The sequence below is a fragment of the Bos indicus x Bos taurus genome, chromosome 19, assembly GCF_003369695.1.
Source record: "Bos indicus x Bos taurus breed Angus x Brahman F1 hybrid chromosome 19, Bos_hybrid_MaternalHap_v2.0, whole genome shotgun sequence".
NCBI classification, from domain to species: Eukaryota; Metazoa; Chordata; class Mammalia; order Artiodactyla; family Bovidae; genus Bos; species Bos indicus x Bos taurus.
The window spans coordinates 27,261,373-27,284,238 of record NC_040094.1 but is presented as its reverse complement, the minus strand read 5'-3'; the positions used below and the strand labels follow the sequence as shown (position 1 = coordinate 27,284,238).

General features: G+C 38.7%; 1 protein-coding gene across 3 annotated transcripts in view; it reads left to right on the top strand.

Moving 5' to 3' along the window:
- Positions 1-322: 322 nt before the first annotated feature.
- RABEP1 (rabaptin, RAB GTPase binding effector protein 1) overlaps positions 323-22,866 on the top strand; it is a 96,539-nt gene continuing 73,995 nt past the window's right edge. The window contains exon 1 of one of the 3 annotated variants that reach the window (XM_027517328.1): positions 323-573. In XM_027517328.1, coding sequence (XP_027373129.1) covers positions 540-573 — 34 coding nt within the window. In that variant the 5' untranslated portion in view covers positions 323-539. The remainder of the gene's footprint in view (positions 574-22,866) is intronic. The other 2 variants (XM_027517329.1, XM_027517330.1) reach the window with 2 other exon arrangements.

Below are 22,866 nucleotides of genomic sequence, written 5' to 3'. Positions count from 1 at the left end.
AGAAGAGGTAGAGGCTGGATTTCCACTAATTTCACGATCTAGCCTCCTCTCTTGCCCTTCTTTTTGTATTTATTTTTTCCTCGCCTCTATTCTGGGGCGGATGGCTGGGAGCTTCCCCTGAACAAGGCCTGGCCTTTCCCGCCGCAGCTCTCCTCCTGTTCCCCCTCCCCCTCCTCATCTATTCAGCCGCCTCCTCCCCCACCACGCCCCCCGCCCTTCCTCCAGCCTCCGCCTCGCGCTGCGTGCCCCTCCCTTCGCGAAGCCCCTCCCCTCCCCTCAGGGCGACGTCACGTGCCGCCCCATCCCCCCGCGCCTGCGCACTGCTTATTTCCCGCTGTCAGGATGAGGAGGCGGAGGTCGGCGCTCGGGTCCGTCTCTGCCCGCGGCTGTGGCGGCGCCGGCGGCTTCAGCCTTAGCGGTTCCTCCCTGGGCGGCGGCGGCGGCGGCTCGGTCGACGCCTCCTCCGCCAGCTGAGCCCGTGGGAGCCCGGGACGCCGCTTCCCCGCCCATCCCTGCTCTCCGAGGCCGGCCGCCCGGCCATGGCGCAGCCGGGCCCGGCTCCTCAGCCTGACGGTGAGGCGCCCACCATGGCAGGCGCGGCGGGCGCGGCCTGCCCGGCGCCGGCGTCGCGAGGGGACCTGCGGGTGGCGGGAAGGGCGCGCATAGGCCCCGGAGGTGACCCCGCCGGGCGGAGGCGGGAGCGCGCGGGGTCCGGCGCTGGCTGCACGCGAGGGCGGTGCGAGGGCCCGGACGGCCGTCTCTGGCAAGGGGGCGGGAGGTGCCGGCGTTGTGGCCGTGGCTGGGGTGGGGGCGGAGTGAGGGGGGTGCGGGTGAGCTGGGGAGCGTTGAGAGGGAGCTGCTCTGGGTAGCGGTGGGACCGGCACGTGGGTTCTGCCCGTGAGGAGGATGGAAATCAGGAACATGTGCTATATTCGTTAAAAGAAAAAGAAATTGCTTAGGTAGTGGTGATGTGCCCTCCCCATGCCCCGCCTCCGTCCATGTCACTGAACGCTTTGAGCTCAGTTTTGTGGCATGAAACTAACTGGCTCGGATCAGAAACTGGTTTTAGTAGGGTTCCTTGAGAGGCGTCTTGGCTTAATGGTTAAGTGCTGGGGCCTGGGCGTCTAAAGCACCTGGAGCCTTCACCAACAAGCACTATGCAGTTTTCTTAGCCTCTTTGAACTTGAGTGTTCTCATGAGAAGAGATTCATTCGTGCCTTTATTTTTTGTCTATAAGGGAGGTAACGTGACTTTACATAAAGTGATTAGTATTAAGGCGGTATTTGGGAATGCTGAAGTCGAGGCAGAAAACGTGTCTTTTATAGCACTTCCATCCATGGAAGGAGAAAGAGCCCTATCCTAAATAGTCCCAGGTGGTTGTCAGGCCTTCCCGACCTCTGGGAAGTTGGCTAAGCCCTGCTTCAGAGAGTGACCACATGGTTCCAGGTGTTACTGTTTTGTGCCTGGTCCTTGGCAAGGTACTGTTGTATCTGGGAGTGAGAGTTCTTTCAGGTGTATTTCTATAATCAGCGTGTGTGCTTAGCACCTTTAAGTGTGAGTGGAATGTTGGGATTTGGCAACTGGCACATAGTTGGTGCTTAAAAACTTGCCTTTGCCTAGGGTTGTCTCTTAAGATAATATTTCACGGAAACCTGATTCTTTGATCGCCTTTGAGGAACGTGAAACAATGTTACCAGATTTTACTGCTAACTTCTTTCTTGGAGTGTACTCTAAAGCCTGTTTGCCTCTAGGTTTAGGTTTTAGCTGCCTGAGGAGAGATGTCTAGCACCCACACACCTGGAGTTGCCTGAAACTCTGGATGCTGTTTCTGTTTCAGTAGATGGGAGGCATTCTCTGGTGGCCTGTTGGAGGAAACGAGTTTTCAGGCTACCTTTTAATCCTCACCTTTTGCATGTGGTGTCAGGGAAGAAAACGTTGCGCTTCTACAAACACCTCTTTGTTATTGCAGACAGAGGCAGAGTCGAGGGAGCCCCACTGGCTTCTGGTTCTGATCTGGAGTGGTAGGTATGCTTAGCTGGCGGCTGCCTTCTCTTGAGTTGCATGGAAACAAACGTCTAGGGCGGCTCAGGTGACATGACAGTCCGGAATCAAAATTCCCTCCCTCTTTCTAGATGTGAAATGGTCTTCCTTGTAAATAGGGAGAAGTGACTAAGCACTTGAAAGAGGCTAGGAAAAATTAGCTTCAAGAAATCATGATTTATTCCCTGTTTTTTCCCTGTTTATTCCCTGTTTTTCAAATCCTGTGACTATGGGATGAGATTTAGTTTGCATGGATTGCAGTCTTTTCAATTAGTATAGTAAATGAGCAGCCACGGCTACTGTTAACAAAAGAGAGAATTCGGTGTATTTGAGTGATTTGTGTCTGTGTCTTCTTAGAAATTCATCTTGGGGGATTTAATTTTTCTCTTTTGCTGAACTTAATATAGACCACTACTTAACACTTTAGTTTTAAGCACACTTGAATTTCCTAGCCCTGCTGTTATTAAAACATTGAAGAATTCTTTTGCGTTAAACTGACAGTAAAAGGTAACTTTTGCTTTTTGACTTTAATCTAGCTTTTATTCCTTTTTATTTTTTTCTTTGACCGCGCTGCACGGCTCATAGGATCTTAGTTCCCTGGCCAGGGATTGAACCCAGGCCCTCGGCAGTGAGAGCACAGAGTCCTAACCACTGGACTGCCAGGGAATTCTCAGGTATCCCATTTTAGAAGCAGTTTTAATTTACGTTGATGTTGTTTTCTTTTCTTTCTTTGACATATCTTTTATTTTTCATGGAGATATTGTAGGTTAAAAAAAGAACTGATTTGTGTGTAAAATCTATAGGTTAAAGTGTAATAATTTTCTTGTTTGGTCGCTAAGTCATGTCCAACTCTTGTAACCGCTTGGACTGCATCATGCCAGGCTCCTCTGTCCTCCAGTATCTCCCAGAATTTGCTTAAGTTCATGTCCATTGAGTCAGTGAGGCTATCTAACTATCTCATCCTCTGTTGTCCCCTTCTCCTTCTACCCTCAATCTTTCCCGACATCAGAGTCTTTTCCAGTGAGTCGGCTCTTTGAATGCTGTGGCCAAAGTATTGGAGTTTCAGCATCAGTCCTGCCAGTGAATATTCATGGTTGATTTCCTTTAGGTTTGACTGATTTGATTTCCTTGCAGTCCAAGTCCTTATTTTGTAAGTTTTTTAAAAACTGTTTTTTGGATTGTGCACCTTAGTTTACTCATTTAGAGCGAAGGTAACTTTAATAGTCAAATTTCAGCTGATTATTTTATCTTGAGAATTCAAAGAGTATATATAATGTAAACTATTTCAAACTGTAATATTTTAAAATCTAAGTTAAACTCTTAGAAGCATTTGCTCTGATTTTACTTCATTTCTTATTTAAAAGCACTATATTCTAAATTCCTTCCATTAAAAAAGGATGGCTATTAAGTATGCCTTCTCTCATCTCTGAGAGGAAACCAGTACTTGACTGGTTTCTGTAAATTTGACTGGTTTCTATAAACTTCTGTACTTGACTTTTTTCTATAAATTTCATAGACTTTTCCCCCTGAAATGGACATGATTTACATACATAGGTGTGCAACTTGTCTATTTCACTTGTAAATGATAACTATACTTATTATATACTTGTAAATGGTTATGTGCCTATAAATGCGCTATAGACACTGCATGCATTATCTCAGGGAATCTTGAGGTTAGTGAAGTGGATACTATTATAATATTGTTCCTGTTTTATTGATGAGGAAACTGAAGCACAGAGAAGTTAAAAAGTGCCTAGAATTGCCTAGCTAGGAAGTGAGGGGAGCCAGGATTCAAATCCAGGTTATCTGATGCCAGAGCCCCCTGATCTGTTTACTAGATCGTGGGCTACTTTCCAGTTGATTGCTACAGATGTGCCTCATTCTTTTTAAAGAATGTTGTCATATAACATGTACCAAATAAACATGATTTATTTGCTTCTATCTTTATTGGTAGATAAGTAGATTGCTTTCAATTTTTCCATTTTATAAGTAGTTCTGGTCTAGATATTTTTGGACATACTTTTCAGGTACTTCTGTAAGACTACTGAATTAAAGGGCATGAGCTCTGAGTGATTTAAATTTTAATAGCTATTGCTAGCTTACTCTCAAAAAGTATCAATTTACATACCTGCCAATAATATATGAGAAGGTAGATTTCCCCTACACTCTTATAAACCCTGGATAATGTCAGTTGTTTTAAAATTGTATCTTCTGATAGACCCCCCAAAAAAAATCTACAGTTAATAAATGTTTGTGTGCCTAGTCTAGGCAGAGCTCTAGGAAATAAAATGATGAAAAAAACCCAGTCCTTGTTCTAAGTAGTGAAGCAGAAGGCTGTTAGTTAATCCCACAGACAAGTGTAAAACTGTTAACAAATGTGAGTGTGTACTACTTGCCAGGCGCAATTCTAGATATTTGGAATATATCAGTGGACCACACAGATAATAAAAAGCCCTGCCCTGGCATGGGAGAAACAGATATTAAACAACAAACATCAGCAAATCATATGGATTGTTAGGTGATAAGTGCTATGGAAAAAGAAAAAAAATGAAACAGAGTAAAAGGAGGCGGGGTAGGCTGGTTTTAAATAGAGTGGTCAGAGTAAGCTTGTTGAGAATGTGACATTTGACCAAAGACTTGAAGGTGATAGAAGAGCTAATATGTGGATATCTGAAGGAAGAGTATTCCAGACAGAGGGGTCAATTTTTGCGAATGCCTTAGTGAAGGAATGTGTCTGTTACGTTTGAGGGATGGCATGAAGGTCAGTGTGGCTAGAATGAAATTATTGGGTGGGTGGTAGGATGTGGGAGAGGAAGGGAGAAGTGAGCAGTAAAATAAGAGGTGAAAGGTCACAGGTATTATAGGGCCCTAGAGCATTTTGTAAAGATTGACTTTCACTGTGGGGAATCATTGACAGTGTTTTGAGCTGAGGAATGGTATGATCTGACTTACATTTAAGAAAAAAAACAACCCCAAACCCAATCACTCTGGTTGCTAGATTGGCAACAGAGTTAAGGCAGGCAAGGGAGGTGTGATTAGTACTATAGATCATCTGAAATTTATTTATTTTTAAACTTAACAGATAAAGTTTAATATAAAGAATTATTAACTAAATAGATATTCCTTCTCCAGGAAATCTTCCTAGCCCAAGAATCGAACTGGGGTCTCCTGCATTGCAGGCGGATTCTTTACCATTTAAGCCCACATAAGAGATTACTTAAGGGAAAAAGAACAGCCTGAAGAATACAGGAATAGTAGAGATAGCGATCAGCTGTGGTCTCTAGGGCTAAGGGAGAGCACCCAAGGAAGAAACACATCTTCAAGAGGCTGCTCCCAGAGATCCAGACTTGGTTGGAGTAGGTGCACCTGTGGTCCTCTGAAGGGCAGAGCTCCCTGGAAAGCTGCTTTCTGGCCTGCTGGGGGAACCTGCCTGAATCTGGAATTCATATTTGATGTGACATAGGGCTCTAACTTAATTTTTCTTCCAAGGTGTTGGTGATGGACAGTGAGGCCTGGTGCATTGCAGTCCATAGGGTCGCAAAGTCGGATAGGACTGAGCGACTGAACTGAAGGTGTTAAATCTAGTTGTTTTAACACCATTTTATTCAATAATACATATATTTGGTTTATTATTACTTGATAAAGCTGCCAACCACTAAACTTGATCTGAAACACAAAATCCCTGAGGTTAACCTCTCACAGTCTTAACTACTTCAGAGTGCCTACATGCAGTAGCCTGGGGTTGTATAATAATCCTTTAATTGTATGTCTTACCTGATTATGCAGTGGATGGAATTGCCTTTGAATCTTAAGGACTCTGATTTTGGTTTTTATTTAGTGAAATTTGATGTGTTGTTCTTGTATAGTCATTAAATTGGGTTTAGTCTTCATAGGAGTATTTTGTAAACAATTGTTCTCTTTTGTGTAGTATTCTGCATAGTTCCGATTTCAGGAATTTTATGATATAGTGGAGGAATGAACCTTAGGAACAGTAATGTGAAATGAGGAGGTGCCTAGTGTTAGTACATTGTTCTTCTCTGGAACACAAGGGAAACAACTACAAGTAAAAGAACAGGGAAGGCTGGGTTGGAAGGTGACTTTGTTCAGTTTTTCTCATTAGAGACTAATGGACGAGTCAAAATCAATCTTATTTTCTTTTCCACACAGAAAAGGTCTAGATATTTAAAGAGCTTGCTTCCATCTTGGCAGTTCCTCATATGAGGGTTCTGTACCCTCTCCATTCTTCGTCATTTCCTCTGCTTGGCTAGCCAGATGTTCCAGTACCATGTAGCTAGTTAGTGCTTTTCCTAAAATGGTGTCCCTAAAATTTCAGAATATTCCAGACATGGAATCCATGTGACTTATGCATTGAACATCTAAGATACTCTTTTGATTAAAACTCTCAACTCTGTTTAATGTGTGGTAACATTCCCTCAAATTTGTTTTGTTTCTCTGTATCGTATTAGTTCATAATAAAATAAAAGCTGTGGTTTATTGAACTGTTACATGCCTTGCTCTGTGCTGTGTGTTTTTTAAATGACTACTTTTTCAATATTCACTATAGACCAGATACCATGCTAGACACTGGGGATACAGATATTGTTACAGGTTTTAATAAATCAGTAGACACTATTTTTTAGAGTAGTTTTAGTTTCACAGCAAAACTGAATGGAAAGTACAAATTGAACAGAAAGTACAAGGAGCCAGAAGTTTCCTTGTACCCCCTCCCCATTTCCCCACCATCAGCATTCCACAGCATTCCACCAGTGTAGGAAGTTTGTAAGTAATCGATGAACCTGCACCTCATTATCAGCCCAAGTCCATTTACATTATTCACTCTTAGTGTTGTACATTCTGTGGGTTTGTTTCCCTGCCTAGGAAATCCCCTGAGTTCTACCTACTCATCTGTCTTTTCCCCTAGATCCTTGGCAAACACTGATCTTTTTACTGTTTCCATGGTTTCTGCCTTTTCTAGAATGTTATATAGTTGGAATCATACAGTTATGTGGCCTTTTCAGATTGCTGCTTTCATTTAGTAATACACATTTAAGGTTTCCTCATGTCTTTTTGTGGTTTGGTAGCCCATTTCTTCTTCCTTTTTTTTTTAAGGACTGATTAATATTCCATTTTCTGGATGTACCAGTTATTGAAGGACGTCATGATTGCTTCCAAGTTTTGACAGTTACCAATAAAACTTCTGTAAAGCAGGTTTTTGTGAGGATGTAAGTTTTCCACTCATTTGGCTAAATATTAAGGAGTGTGATTGCAGGATCATATGGGAAGAGTATGTTGAAGTGGGTGTACCATTTTGCATTCCCACCAGCCATAAATGAGAATTCTTGTTCCACTTTTTCCAGCATTTGTTCAGCAAGTGTCTGTTTTGGATTTTAGCCATTCTAGTAGATGTGTGGTGGTATCTTTAATTGTTTTAATTTGCAGTTACTGAAAAACACATGATGTTGAACTTACTACTGTTTGTATATCTTCTTTCGTGAGGTGTCTGTTCAGAATTTTTGCATAACTTTTAATGAGATTGTTAATTTTCTTATTGTTTAGCTTTAAGAGGGCTTTGTATATTTTGGATCACAGGACTTTATCAGATATGTCTTTTGCAAGTATTTTCTCCAGATCTGTGGCTTGTCTTATTCCCTTGGCAACGTCTTTCACAAGCAGAAGTTTTAAATTTAATGAAACCCAACTTATAATTATTTCTTTCATGGATCGTACATTTGGTGCTATATCTAAAAAGTCATTGTCGTCTAGATTTTCCCCTATGTTTTGCTCCAGGAGTTTTATAGTTTTGCATTTTACATTTAGGTCTGTGACTCACTTTGACTTATTTTTTGTGAAGGCTGTAAGGTCTATATCTAAATCCTTTTTTCTTTATTTTTGCATGTGGATATTCAGTTGTTCCAGCACCATCATTTGTTGAAAAGGCTGTTGTTTCTTCATTGAATTGCCTTTTCTTTGTCACAGATCAGTCATCTATATTTGTGAGAATCTATCTACTTCTAGGCTCACTGTTTCTGTTCCATTTATGTATTTGCTTGTTCTTTCATGTTGTTCAGCCACTCAGTTGTGTCCAACTCTTTGAGACCCCATGGACTGTAGCATGCCAGGCTTCCCTGACCTTCATCATCTCACAGAGTTTGCTCAAACTCATATCCATGGAGTCAGTGATGCCATCCAACCATCTATCTCATCCTCTGTTGTCCCCTTCTTCTCCTGCTTTCTATCTTTCCCAGCATCAGGGTTTTTTCAATGGAGTCAGTTCTTCACATCAGGTGGCCAGAGTATTGGAACTTGAGCTTCAGCAGCAGTCCTTCCAATGAATATTCAGGGTTGATATCCTTTAGGATTGACTGGTTGGATCTTCTTGCTGTCCAAGGTACTTTCAAAGGTCTTTTCCCTCACCGTAGTTCGAAAGCATCAATTTTTTGGTGTTCAGCCTTTTTTATTGTCCAGCTCTCACATCTGAACATGACTACTGGAAAAACCATAGCTTTGACTATACAGACCTTTGTAGGCAAAGTAATGTCTCTGTTTTTTAATACACTGTCTAGGTTTGTTACAGCTTTTCTTCCAAGGAGCAAGTGTCTTTTAATTTCATGGCTACGGTCACTGTCCACAGTGATTTTGGAACTTACAGTCTGTCACTGTTTCCATTGTTTACCCATGTTTTTCATGAAGTGATGGGACCAGATGCCACGACCTTCATTTTTTGAATGTTGTTTTAAGCTACGGTTTTCACTCTCCTCTTTCACCTTTATCAAGAGGCCCTTTAATTCCTCTTCACTTTCTACCGTAAGGGTGGTGTCATCTACATATCTGAGGTTATTGATATTTCTCCGTCTTGATTCCAGCTTGTGCTTCATCCAGCCCAGTATTTTGTATGATGTACTATGCATATAAGTTAAATAAGCAGGGTGACAGTATACAGCCTTGACATACTCCTTTCCTAATTTTGAACCAGTCTGTTCAATGTTGGGTTCTAACCATTGCCTCTTGACCTGCATAAAGGTTTTGCAAAAGGCAGCTAAGGTGGTCTGGTATTCCCATCTCTTTAAGAATTTTCCAGTTTGTTGTGGTCTGCACATTCAAAGGCTTTAGCCTAGTCAATGAAGCAGATGTATATATTTTTCTGGAGTTCTGTAGCTTTTTCTGTGATCCAGCAGATATTCATAATTTGATCTCTGATTCCTCTGCCTTTTGTAAATCCTTTTGTACATCTGGAAGTCCTCAGTTCACATGCTGTTGAAGCCTAACTTGAAGGATTTGAGCGTTACTTTGCTAGCATGTGAAATCAGTGCAGTTGTGCAGTAGTTTGAACATTCTTTTTGGCATTACCCTTCTTTGGGATTGGAATAAAAACTGAACTTTTCCAGTCCTGTGGCCACTGCTGAGTTTTCCAAATTTGCAGGCATATTGAGGGCAGCACTTTAACAGCATCATCTTTTAGGATTTGAAATAGCTTAGCTGGAATTCCATCACCTCCACTAGCTTTAGTCATAGTGATTTTTCCTAAGGCCTACTTGACTTCACACTCCAGGATGTCTGGCTCTATGTGAGTGATCACACCATCATGGTTATCTGGGTCATTAAGATCTTTTTTTGTGTAGTTCTTCTCTGTATTCTTGCCACCTCTTCTTAATATCTTATGCGTCTGTTAGGTCCATACCGTTTCTGTCCTTTATTGTGCCTATCTTTGTGTGTATGTGATTTTAAATTTCTTAAAAATATTTTTTTGCATCAGAAATAAAAATGCTTGTAAAAATTTATAAATGTATAATATGAATGGAAAAGTCCATATAAGCTCATAAACTTGCCTCTCACAGATAAACACTGTTAAAGATCTGCTATATATTTTTCTGTTTTTTTAAAAAGAAATGTATATTCTGATGATTTAAAAGTGGAGTCACGGTGTATATGCTTTTCTCAACTCTCTTTTTCTTTACTTTGTTTTTGATATAGATAATGTTACTATTTTTGAAATAGATCACTTTTGTGGCTGCATAATATAGCTGCTGCAGTCCATGGGGTTCAAAAAGTCAGACAGGACTGGGCAACTGAACAACAATATAGATGCACTGTAATTTTTTAAAGTAAGTCCTCATTGATAAATATTCATGCCATTACAATAAAACTTCAGCGAATATCCTTGTACCTGTCTTCACACCCTCACGTGAGGATTTTTGTGTCACAAATTGCTTGAACCAAAATTACTGAGTCAAAGGATGAATGTTTAAAAAGTTAATGGTTAATGTCAAATTCTCTTTCAGAAAGGTTCGACAGTTTACAGGCTCACGGTCAGGGTATAAGAGAGCTTGTTGTTGTTTAGTCACTAAGTTCTGTCCGACTCTGTGACCCCGTGGACTGTAGCCTGCCAGACTCCTCTGTCCATGGAATTTCCCAGACAAGAATACTGGAGTGGGTTGCCATCTCCTTTGCCAGGGGATCTTCCAGACCCAAGGATTGGACCCAAATCTCCTGCATCTCAGGCAGATTCTTTACTTTGAGCCACCTGGGAAGCCGTATGAGCGTTTATAGCTCCTTAATTTAACAAATTGAATTCTTTGCATGTGGGGAAGTTGACCTCATTATCATGTGTGTAGCAAAAATTTCCCCCATTTTGTATATTTATTTTGAGATGTTTTGGCATATGGAAATATTTTAACTTCGTGTGACTTCTCAGTGTTTTCCTTCAGTTCAGTCACTCAGTCGTGTCTGACTCTTCAACACCATGGACCGCAGCACGCCAGGCTTCCCTGTCCATCATGTGTTTTCCTTAGTGGCCTCTGGATTTCCTTTGTCTATGTTATCTTCTAGTATTTACTTTTTTAAAAGAAATATTTTTATTTGCTGCGTCAGGTCTTCGTTGTGTCATGTGAGATCTTTGGTTGTGGCTTGTGGGCTCAGTAGTTGCAGCGCCTGGGCTTATAGTTGGCTGTAGCATGTGGGACCTTAATTCCCCTCCCAAGGATCAGACTCTGAGTCCCCTTCTTTGCAAGGCGGATTCTTAATCACTGGACCACTAGAGAAGTCTCTAGTGTTTACTTTTAAATGTTACATCACTTTGGAATTTATTTTGATGTAGGCACTGATTTAGAAATCCAGTTTTTATTAGAATTTATTTCAAATGGCTAGCTGGATAGCACATATAGTGATTTTTCTCCATTGATTTAGACATGTCACACTATTTATTACATGCTAAGTAGTACTTTGGCCACCTCATGTGAAGAGTTGACTCATTGGAAAAGATGATGCTGGGAGGGATTGGGGGCAGGAGGAGAAGGGGACGACAGAGGATGAGATGGCTGGATGGCATCACTGACTCGATGGACGTGAGTCTGAGTGAACTCCGGGAGTTGGTGATGGACAGGGAGGCCTGGTGTGCTGCGATTCATGGGGTCGCAAAGAGTCAGACATGACTGAGCGACTGAACTGAACTGAAATATCCAGAAATACTTGAGTCCATTCCTGAATAGTGTTTTGTTTTTTGATTTATCTTTTCTGGTGGTATACCACATAGTTACAATGACTTTCCCCCTACTTTCTAGTGTTTTAATGTTTTAAAGAGCCAAGAACCTTCTAGAATTTTCCTGAACTCTTCCTAGGTATCTATTCATTCAGATAAAAGTTGGAATGATCACATTAGGTCTACTACCATGCTCCCTTAAGGCACTTTAAATGCATTAATTATTCAAATTTCTTAATGCTTTAAGGTTGGTATTCTCCCTATTTCACAGTTGAGGAAAGTTTAGTAAATTGCTCAGGCTTCATGACTATTTTCATTCCACCCACTATCTCTTAGGTCAGGTTAGTTAAGTAAACTCTCATCATTAAAAAGAGGGCAAAATTAAAACACCAAGGGTTTTTTTTTTTTTCCCTGCCATAAAGTACAAAGAAAGTTCAAAGAAAACTGGACTTATTACTGGTAATCGTATGCTTTGGGATATTTTGTCATTTTAGTGTATTTCTGGCCATGTTTTATATCAACAAATACAATTTTTAAGGAGTAGAACGTATTGCACATGTAGTTTTGTATTCTTTTTTTTTTTTTTTTAATTATTTTTATTTATTTGGCTGTGCTGGGTCTGAGTTGCAGCATGTAGAATCTTCGATCTTCAGCTGCACGAGGAATCTTTAGTTGCCATATGCGAACTCTTAGTTGTGGCATGTGGAATCTAGTTTCCCGGCCAGGGATGGAACCCTGGGCCCCCTGCATTGGGAACTCAGACCACCAGGGAAGTCCCTCTATTTTTGATAATGATATAAAATTTATTCCCGTGGCGGATTCATGTTGGTATGGCAAAACCAATACAATATTGTAAAGTAATTAGCCTCCAATTAAATAAATTTATATAAAAAAAGTCTGTAAGTATATCATAATTTATTTTCCTGTTTCTGCCTCTTTGATTATTTGTAAGATCTTGCTGTTAGTAAATAACTATAGGAGACATAGTAAATAACTATGTCTTATTCTAGTTTACATTTCTCCCATTAGTACTGATGGCTTTTAGTGTAACCTCATTCCTGTTAACATTAAGTATAGATTAAAATTTTTATTACCAATAGCATAGACAAATGCTATTGCTGTTTTAAGTTACTAAATGCAACTTAAAACAGCAATAAGATATGTTTTGATGGGTGTGATTAGGTTTAAAAATGTATTGACCATTTGTTTTCTTTGTGCATTGCCTCTTCATGTCCTTTGTCATTTTCTTATTAATTTATAAATATCTCTTTTATGGCCATTGGCCTTTGTCATTTATTTGTTACAGATGCTTTTAGAGTTTTATTCTTTCTCTTATTGCTAATGTATGGTATAGAGAAGCCTAAGGAGTCTTTTGAACAAACTTGATAATGCTTTGATACTTTCAAAGACTTGCTTTATCTCAGTGTCAGATATCCGATTATACTTTTTTCATTTTTGTTTCTTTCCTAAATTGTTGGCCATTTTTTTCCGTATCATTTGAATTTTCTGACTTGTTTCTATATGAAACTGTTTGTCAAGTTAGGAATTTTAGATAAAATTAATATTGCCTACTGCAAGCAATTCAGAAAATGTAGAAAAGCATAAAGAAAAAAAGATTAGCCAAAGATAATATCCATTCACTTGGTTTATTATCTTTGCAGAGTTTAATATGTATAATCTATGAAAAAACTCTTAAAAATTGAAAATTCTAATACTTATATAGGATGTTGTTCCCATTCAAAAAACAAATTTTATTTTTAATGACTGCATGGTATTCCATTGCATGGATTCCATAATATTAATTAGGTCTGTCAGTATATATTTATTAATAGTTAATTTTTTTCTACTACAGTTAACACTATTGTAAACATCCTGCTACATATGTCTCTAAATATTTATGCAAATACTTACCTTAATCCTTATTAGTTGTTCAAAGGTTATGTGCATGTAAATTTTGATACTTTTGATATACATGCATTTTGATGTATTCTTCTGTGTCAGGAATACTTGTCCCCCACAGCAATTGGAAATCCAGTCCCAAGTGACTCAAGGGTTGATTTTTTTGTGTATGACAAGTTTAGAAGTAAAGCATTCCAAGGCTGGTTCAATTGTTCAAGGATGTTCAAGATCCAACTTCCTTCTATTTTCTTCCTGTGTCAGCCTGTTTGCTCACATTTTTATTATTTTTTGTTACTTATTAACTTCTGATTTCCTTTTGGAAATACTTGTTCTTTTAAATCTTTGAGTATTTTCTTTCTTTTTTCTTTTAATATTTTCTTAGTTCCATTTGTTGGGTTCTCTGTTTTAGGTATGTGGATCATCCTTTTATTGGACATTATCTGTTTCTCAGAGCTGTTTTCCTCTTTCATTGCTTTACTTTTTTCCTTCCTAATTCATTTAGATTATTTCAGGTCTTTTTGATCTGTAACAAAATTGATTAATTGGTTTTCTAATGTTGGGACAGATTTTGTTGAGATAAACTCAACTTGGTTTTGCTGGGTTGTTGCGTATCTGCTGCTGCTAAGTCGCTTCAGTCGTGTCCGACTCTGTGCGACCCCATAGACGGCAGCCCACCAGGCTCCCCCATCCGTGGGATTCTCTAGGCAAGAATACTGGAGTGGGTTGCCATCTAGATTGGGTTTAATAATATGTTAATGTCTTTTTTTTAATTTGAAAAAATTCATAAGTGAGATTGGCTTATGGTTTTCCATTTTGGTACTACCTTGGGTTTTGGTACCTTGGTTATACTAGCCTAGTAAAATAGGGAAGCATTCCATCTTTTACTATGCTGAAGACAGTTTAAATAACAAAGGACATGTTTTTTATTCCCTGTAGATTTGTTAGAATTTGTTATGGTCTCTTTCAAGTTTCATCTTGAAACTTGTTTGGGCGTCACTTTTCTTTTGTTAGGCATTTGCTTATTTCTATCTTTTGAAATTCTAATGTTTTGAAATAAATGCTTTAAAGAAGTAACATTCTTGTAATGAAATCTGTATATTCATCATTACTTCTTAGGATATATACTTGGTAGTGAAATTGCTTGGTTGAAAAGTATACAAAATTTTAAGACTTACTGTTGATTACTACCTAGTCCTCTGTCCTGAAATATATCCTGGATTTGCTTTAGTCAGGTATGGTAAGGAGACAGCATTTTAGGATTAGAATGGACTTAAAAAAATGAAGTATAGTTGATATATAATATGGTGTTAATTTCTGCCGTATAGCAAAGTGATTCAGATATATATATATATATATATTCATATTCTTGCCCATTCTGGTTTATAACAGGATATTGAGTATAGTTCCTTATCCTATACAGTAGGACGTTGTTTATCAATTCTGTATATAATAAATAGTTTGCATCTGCTAACCCGAAACTCCCAATCCATCCATCCCCCATCCCCCTTGGCAACCACAAGTCTGTTCTCTGTCTGTGAGTCTGTTTCTGTCTTCTGGGTAAGTTCATTTGTGTCATATTTTAGATTCCACGTGTAAGTGGTATCATAATATGTCTTTGACTTACATCACTTAGCATGATAATCTCTAGGCCATCGATGTTGCTGTAAAAGGCATTATTTCATACTTTTTTATGACTGAGTGGAATTCCATTGGATATATATACCACATCATCTTTATCAGTTCATCTGTCAGTGGACATTTAGGTTATTTCTATGCCTTGGCTATTGTAAATAGTGCTGCTTTGAACATCGGGGTGCATGTATCTTTTTGATTTGTAGTCTTGTTTGGATATATGCCCAAGAGAGGGATTGCTGGATCATATGGCAATTCTAGTTTCTTGAGGAATCTCCGTACTGTTTTTCCGTAGTGGCTGCACCAACTTACATTCCCATCAGGAGTGTAGGAGGGTTCCATTTTCTCCGCACCCTTTCCAGCTTTTGTTATTTGTCGACTTTTTAATGACGACCATCTGACCAGTGTGAGGTGGTACCTCATTGTAGTTTTGATTTGCATCTGTCTAATAATTAGTGATGTTGAGGTTCTTTTCATGTGCCTTTTGGCCAGCTGTCTGTCGTCTCTGGAGAAATATCTTTTTAGTTCTTCAGACCATTTTTTTGATTGGGTGTTTTGTTGTTGACTTGTATGGGCTGTTTGTATATTTTGGAAATTAAGCTCTTGTCGGTCGTATCCTTTGCAAATATTTTCTCCCATTCTGTAGGTTGTCTTTTTGTTTTGTTTATGGTTTCCTTTGGAGAGAGACTTACTACCGGTCTTCTGGTCTGTCACTTGTATCTGAAATTCTCAACCCTCCCTATCAGTTTATAACCTTTACCACTATTGACATTTTAGGCTGGATTATTCTTTGTTGTGTATGACTGTCCTTTACATTGTAGGATGTTAAGTAGCCTCTTTGACCTCTAACCACTGAATACCAGTACCCTTAGCCCTTGGTTGTGACAACCAGGAATGTCTCCAGACATTGCCACATGTCCTCTGGGGAGCAAGAGCACCTTCAGTTGAGAACCACTGGTTAATAATAAAATGCTTTAGATTGTGCCTTTACCATTCTGATATAAAGTTACACAAATAACTTAAAAAAACCAAAACCCTAACAGTATAATGCCCTTACTGTGAAGGAAAATGACTTATTATTGAGTATATATATTTCAACATGTAAATTAACAGTGTGACTAAATAAAAGAGCCACCCTAGAAGGTGGTATTATACTTGTTTATAACTCACGTGATGCATGGATCTCCTATATTAATCTCTATGAAATACTTAAAATCACAGGGTAATCTTTCTAGGCCTTGACAGATTGGTGTTTGAACCCAGCTCTGCCTTTTATTAACTGCAACAATAGGCATTTTACTTAATTTCTCAGAATGTTTCCTCACTTATAACTGGGGATCGTATGCCTACTTTATGGTTTGTTTTGAAAATTTAATGAGCCAGTGTATAAAATAACTTGCCTAATACTCTTTAAGCTGTATATAGATTATTTAATCCTTCCTACAACCCTGGAATGTAGTAGTAATCTAGTCTTCATTTTTACAGGTAAAGAGAAGGAACCAGTTTATAAGTGGCAGAGCTGGGATTTAAAAATTAATTCCAGAGCCTGTGCTTTCAATTATTATGCTTTACTGCTTTCTATATGATACCTGATAGGTAGCGGATACTTAATTGTTAGCTTCCATTATTTAATTTTTTCTAACTTTGAGACCCTTCAACAACCCCAATAACATCAGCACTCTCTCCTGGAAATACTTTTGCCTGTTGATTTCTCATGTCTCCTCAGGGATGTATAATTAATCTTCTTTCTCCACACTTAGGATAACTATTTATCAAAATTCTGATCCCTTTCAATGTATGACCTTGATATTTCTGAAAAGCTCATAAATAATGCATTTAACTTTCCTTATAAATAAAATATAATGCTTGTGTTTTTATTATTTATTTATGAAGAGCTTTTCTTGTGATAAGTAACTCCTAATGTCAGCTGTGTAGTTATATTGTAGTCCTTCTATTAACATGTATAGAGAGATAAGAAATTATATCTACCCTTTAAGAAATTACATCTATATTTTAGGTTTTCTGTGTTATAATGAAGGACAGTGTGTACATAGGGGATTTGATTTGTTTTATAGTATAATCAAAATGGTTCTAAGAGGTATCATATGTTGTGTTAGGCTTGATTTCCCCCCCCCTGTAAATGATTAAAAGAAAAAATTCTTCATCAAGACAATATGGTACTGGCACAAAGACAGAAATATAGATCAATGAAACAAAATAGAAAGCCCAGAGATAAATCCACGCACCTATGGACACCTTATCTTTGACAAAGGAGGCAAAAATATACAATGTAGAAAAGACAATCTTATTAACAAATGGTGCTGGAAAAACTGGTCAACCACCTATAAAAGAATGAAACTAGAACACTTTCTAACACCATATACAAAAATAAACTCAAAATGGATTAAAGATCTAAATGTAAGACCAGAAATTATAAAACTCTGAGAGGAAAACATATGTAGAGCCAGATCCTGTATGACCCACCTCACAGAGTAATGGAAATAAAAACAATAATTAACAAATGGGACCTAATTAAACTTAAAAGCTTTTATACAAGGAAGGAAACTATAAGCACAGAGAAAAGGCAGACTTCAGAATGGGGGGAAATAATAGCAAATGAAACAACTGATGAAGAATTAATCTCCAAAATATATAAGCCATCTCATGCAGCTCAATACCAGAAAAATAAACAACACAATCAAAAAATGTGCCAAAGAACTAAACATACATTTCTCCAAAGAAGACATGCAGATGGCTAACAAACACATGAAAAGCTCAACATCACTTATTATCAGAGAAATGCAAGTCAAAACCACGATGAGGTACAGTCTCTTGCTGGTCAGAAATGTTGCCATCAAAAAGTCTACAAACAAATGCTGGAGAGGGTGTGGAGAAAAGGGACCCCTCTTACACTGTTGGTGGGAATGCAAACTAGTATAGCCACTATGGAGAACAGTGTGGAGAGTCCTTAAAGAACTAGAAATAGAACTGCCATATGACCCAGCAGTCCCACTGCTGGGCATACACACTGAGGAAACCAGAATTGAAAAAAGAGACATTTGTACTCCAGGGTTCATTGCAGCACTGTTTATAATAGCTAGGACCCAGAAGCAACCTAGATGTTCATTGGCAGACGAATGGATAAAGAAGTTGTGGTACATAAATGCAATGGAATATTATTCAGCTATAAAAAAGAACTCATTTGAGTCGGTTCTAATGAGGTGGATGAAACTGGAGCCTGTTATACAGAGTGAAGTAAGTCAGAGAAACACCAATGCAGTATATAAATGCATATATATGGAATTTAGAAAGATGGTAATGACGACCATGTATGCAAGACAGCAAAAGAGATGTAAAGAACAGACTTTTGGACTTTGGGAGAAGGTGGGGGTGGGATGATTTGAGAGAATAGCATTGAAACATGTAGATTACCATATGTAAAATAGATAACCAGTGCAAGTTGATGCATGAAGCAGGGCACTGAAAGCCAGTGCTGTGGGACAATCCAGAGGGATGAGGTGGGGAGGGAGGTGGGATGGGGGACATATGTACACCTGTGTTGATTCATGTGAATGTATGGCAAAAACCACCACAATATTGTAATTAGCCTCCAGTTAAAATGAAAAAAAAATCTTCAGACTATGGGTAAATTTGCATTTTATATTAAAGGGGTTGTTAACCAAAAGTAATTAAATTTTTTATTAATAGTTATCTGCTGTGAATTGTATGTGTGAGTATGTATAATGCCCCTTTATCTGGAATGGTGGAGGAATGATTTTATGGGTACATTATAGTCTGGGATAAACTTCTTTTCTCAGGATCCTTAATTACATCATTTATAAGGTAATATTTACTGGATTGGTGATCGGGAAATTAGTATTTGAGGGGAAGGGTTGGTTCAGCCTGCCACACTGATGTTCAGATTATCTCATTGTTGGCCTTTGAATCCTCTAAGCTGACTCCTTTGTTACAAAGGGAAATCCTTTGATAAAATTGCAGTAGGTGCCAAGGTGTTCCAGGTTTATCATTTATACTTCTGCCCCAGACCTAGAATCAGTCATTTTTTCTCAAGGAACCCTGGAAATGTGCTCAGTGTCCTAGTTGATTTTACATTCTTGTACAAACTCCTTATCTCATTAGACCACTAATAGTCTGCACGCTGTAGTAGAGTAACACCGTGCTACTGTAAAAGCACAGGGGAGAAGGGAATCTTGGGTTTTAAAATGACTGATCTTAGTGTCTCAGTTGGCTGTAAAGTACGGTGATACTTGAAGCAGGCTGGCAAATTGGGAAAAATAGTGTAAGACAAATAGAAGTAAAAATGAGAACTCAGAATATCCAGGGTATCCCCCTCCCCCCATAAGCTCTCTAGAACAATGCTGTCCAATAGAGATATAATGTGAGCCAAAGAGTGTAAATTTTTTCTGGTAGCCACATTGTGCTGTGCTGTGCTAGGTCACTTCAGTTGTGTCTGGCAGCCACATTGAAAGATTAAAAAAATCAAACTGAAACAAACACTTCTAAATAGAAAGGTGAGATTAATTTTATTAACAGCTTTATTGAGATTCAGTTCATACATCATCAACTTCACCCCTTTAAAACATACAATTCAGTGGTTTTTAGAATATCTGCAGAGCTGTGCATCCATCACCACTAATTTCAAAATATGTTCCTCATCCTCCAAAGAATACCCTGACCGTTAACAGTCATTCCCCATTCCATTCCTTCTTCCCAAACTGGTGCTGCTAAGTCACTTCAGTTGTGTCCGACTGTGTGACCCCATAGATGGCAGCCCACCAGGCTCCCCCATCCCTGGGATTCTCCAGGCAAGAACACTGGAGTGGTTTGCCATTTCCTCCTCCAATGCTTGAAAATGAAAAATGAAAGTGAAGTCGCTCAGTTGTGTCTGACTCTTGGCGACCCCATGGACTGCAGCCTACCGGGCTCCTCCTTCAATGGGATTTTCCAGGCAAGAGTACTGGAGTGGGGTGCCATCACCTTCTCCGTCCCCAACTGCTGGCAACCACTAATAGTTTAGTCTCTATGAATTTTTCTTCTCTGGATATTACATATAAATGGAATCATACAATAGGTAGCCTATGGTGTCTGGCTTTTTTTACTTAATGTTTTCAAGGCTCATCCGTCTTGTAACTTGTTAGTACTTCATTCCTTTTTGGATATATGGTATTCTGTTGTATAAATACACCAAATTTTGCTTATCCAGTCATCAGTTGAACATTTGAGTTTCCTTTCTTTAGATGTTATGAATAATGCTTCTCTGAACATGTGTGTATAACTTTCTGTGAAATCAATTTTAACACTCAATTTTATTTATCCAGTATATTCCAGATGTTATAATTTCTACATGTGATAGAAAGTATTAATGAGATAGTAAAATATTTTTGTACTGAAGTCTTCAAAATTCCATATATGTTTCATATTTAACACACAATTCAGATGGCCACATTTCATGTGTTCGGTGGCTGGAAAATGAAAGTTGCTCCGTCATGTCAAGATTCTTTGTGATCCCATGGACTGTATAGTCCATGGACTTCTCCAGGCCAGAATACTGGAGTGGGTAGTCTTTCCCCTCTCCAGGGGATCTTCCCAACCCAGGGATCGAACCCAGGTCTCCGCATTGCAGGCAGATTCTTTACCAGCTGAGTCACAAGGGAAGCCCAAGAACACTGGAGTGGGTAGCCTATCCCTTCTCCAGTGGTTCTTCTGACCCAGGAATCAAACCAGGGTTTCTTGCATTGCAGGCAGATTCCTTACCAACTGAGCTACCAGGGAAGCCCATGGCTACCATGTTGGAAAGCCAAGAAGTAACTCATTGGGACTTGTATGCAAAGTTGGGAAAGTTGCAGTTTTGTCCGCGTCAGAGATGTTTGCTGGCTCCTAGACAGATATACATTAATGTCTCATTTCCATTGCAGTTGAAGACTCTTCTCTCCTTTGTTTCTTCAAATCCTTGCTGTCTTTTAAAACCCTGACTTATGCCCCTCTTCATCAATGGGTTTTAGTTATTCCTGCTTATCTTTTTTGTTTACTTATTTATTTAGTAAATGTTTATTGAATGCCTTCCATGTGTTAGCCACAGTTCAAGGTGTTAAAAATGTAATATGTAACAATGAGCAGGATACATACAGTCTCAGTTTTCACTGAGGGCCTCCTCTAGTATGGAACAATATTTAAACATTCAGATATTTAGGGAAATAGTTTCAGATAGTAATAAGTGCTGCTGCTGCTAAGTCGATTTAGTCGTGTCCGACTCTGTGCAACGCCATAGATGGCAGCTCATCAGTCTCCCCTATCCCTAGGATTCTCCAGGCAAGAACACTGGAGTGGGTTGCCACTTCCTGCTCCAATGCATGAAAGTGAAAAGTTAAAGTAAAGTCGCTCAGTCGTGTCTGACTCTTAGCGACCCCATGGACTACAGCCTGCCAGGCTACTCCGTCTGTGGGATTTTCCAGGCAAGAGTACTGGAGTGGGGTGCCATTGCCTTCTCCAAGTAATAAGTGCTATGAAGATAATAAAACTGGCCTGAAGAGGATAGCACTTATGCTATGAAGCACTAATAGGATAGCACTTAATGCTACCAAGCACTAATTTATTCTTGTATTTTTAAATTCATACCACAGTAAAGCTGATCAAAAAACAGTTTATGCTAAAATTTACTAGGTTTAAGTATATAGATTCTTGAGTTTTCAAACATACACAGTTTGTAACCATCACCATAATTGTGTTAATAGAATGTTTTACCCCAAAAAGTTCTTTCATGACACTTTGTGGTTAAACTCCTCTGGGCAAGTGCTGCTCTACTTTCTGTCGTCATCGTTTTGCCTTTTCTAGAATTTTATATAAGTGGGATCATACTTTTTGTGTCTGATTTCTTTCACTTAAACGATGCTCTTGAGATTTATCCAGATTGTGTGAATTAGTAATGCATTCCTTTTTGTTGCTGTCTAATATTTCATTGTATGGATACACTATTATTTGTCCATTTATAGTGGGCATTTTGGTTTATTTCCAGTTTTTGGTTATCATAAGCCAAAGTAGTTTTGTAAGTATTATCAAAGCTTTGGTGAGCACTTGTGTGCAAATCTTTGTGTGGAAATATGTTTTCATTTGTAGGATTGCTGTATCATATGGTAGGTGTGCATCTGTAAGGAACTGTTTTCCAAAGTGGTTGTACTAATTTGCATTCTCACCAGCAACCTTACTGACACATGGTTAATTCAAGCACAAAATAAAGGTTAAATTCAACTTCACTGATAGTGAATTCTCAGAGTTCCAAGCCAGGTCCTAAAGTGGCATGATGTGGTTCTACTTACGAATGCCAGTAGAGTTATAGGCAGAAAGCTGAATTCTTTTGGCCTTTTCTTAAGTAAGCCTTCTTTGAGTTTTAAGCTTAAGATATATAAGTTTTGAATTGCTTTATTTGTCTTGTAAGTGGGACTCTAAAATATTTAAATATCCAAATAGTTAGAAAATATATCTTCTTTTCAAAAAGTCCAGTGAGAGTCTTGCTTTTTCATCTGGCTTGGCATTTGGTATTTGAAATACTCGAAGTAGAATAATACCAATTTGTACAAATTGAATAAGATAGCTATCCATTTTTATCCACACATAATTATATCACTTGTTGAACATGAGCTTTTGACAGTTATGGTAATTGGGCTATGTGTAATCAGAAATTAAGGTGATTAAAAAAATTATCTGGTAAAATGCATGTAATGGTGGTTGAACTTATATTGTATGTCTTGACCAGTATTCAAAAATGTCCATAGTTTATTTCAGCCATATAGTTAGCTTTTTTA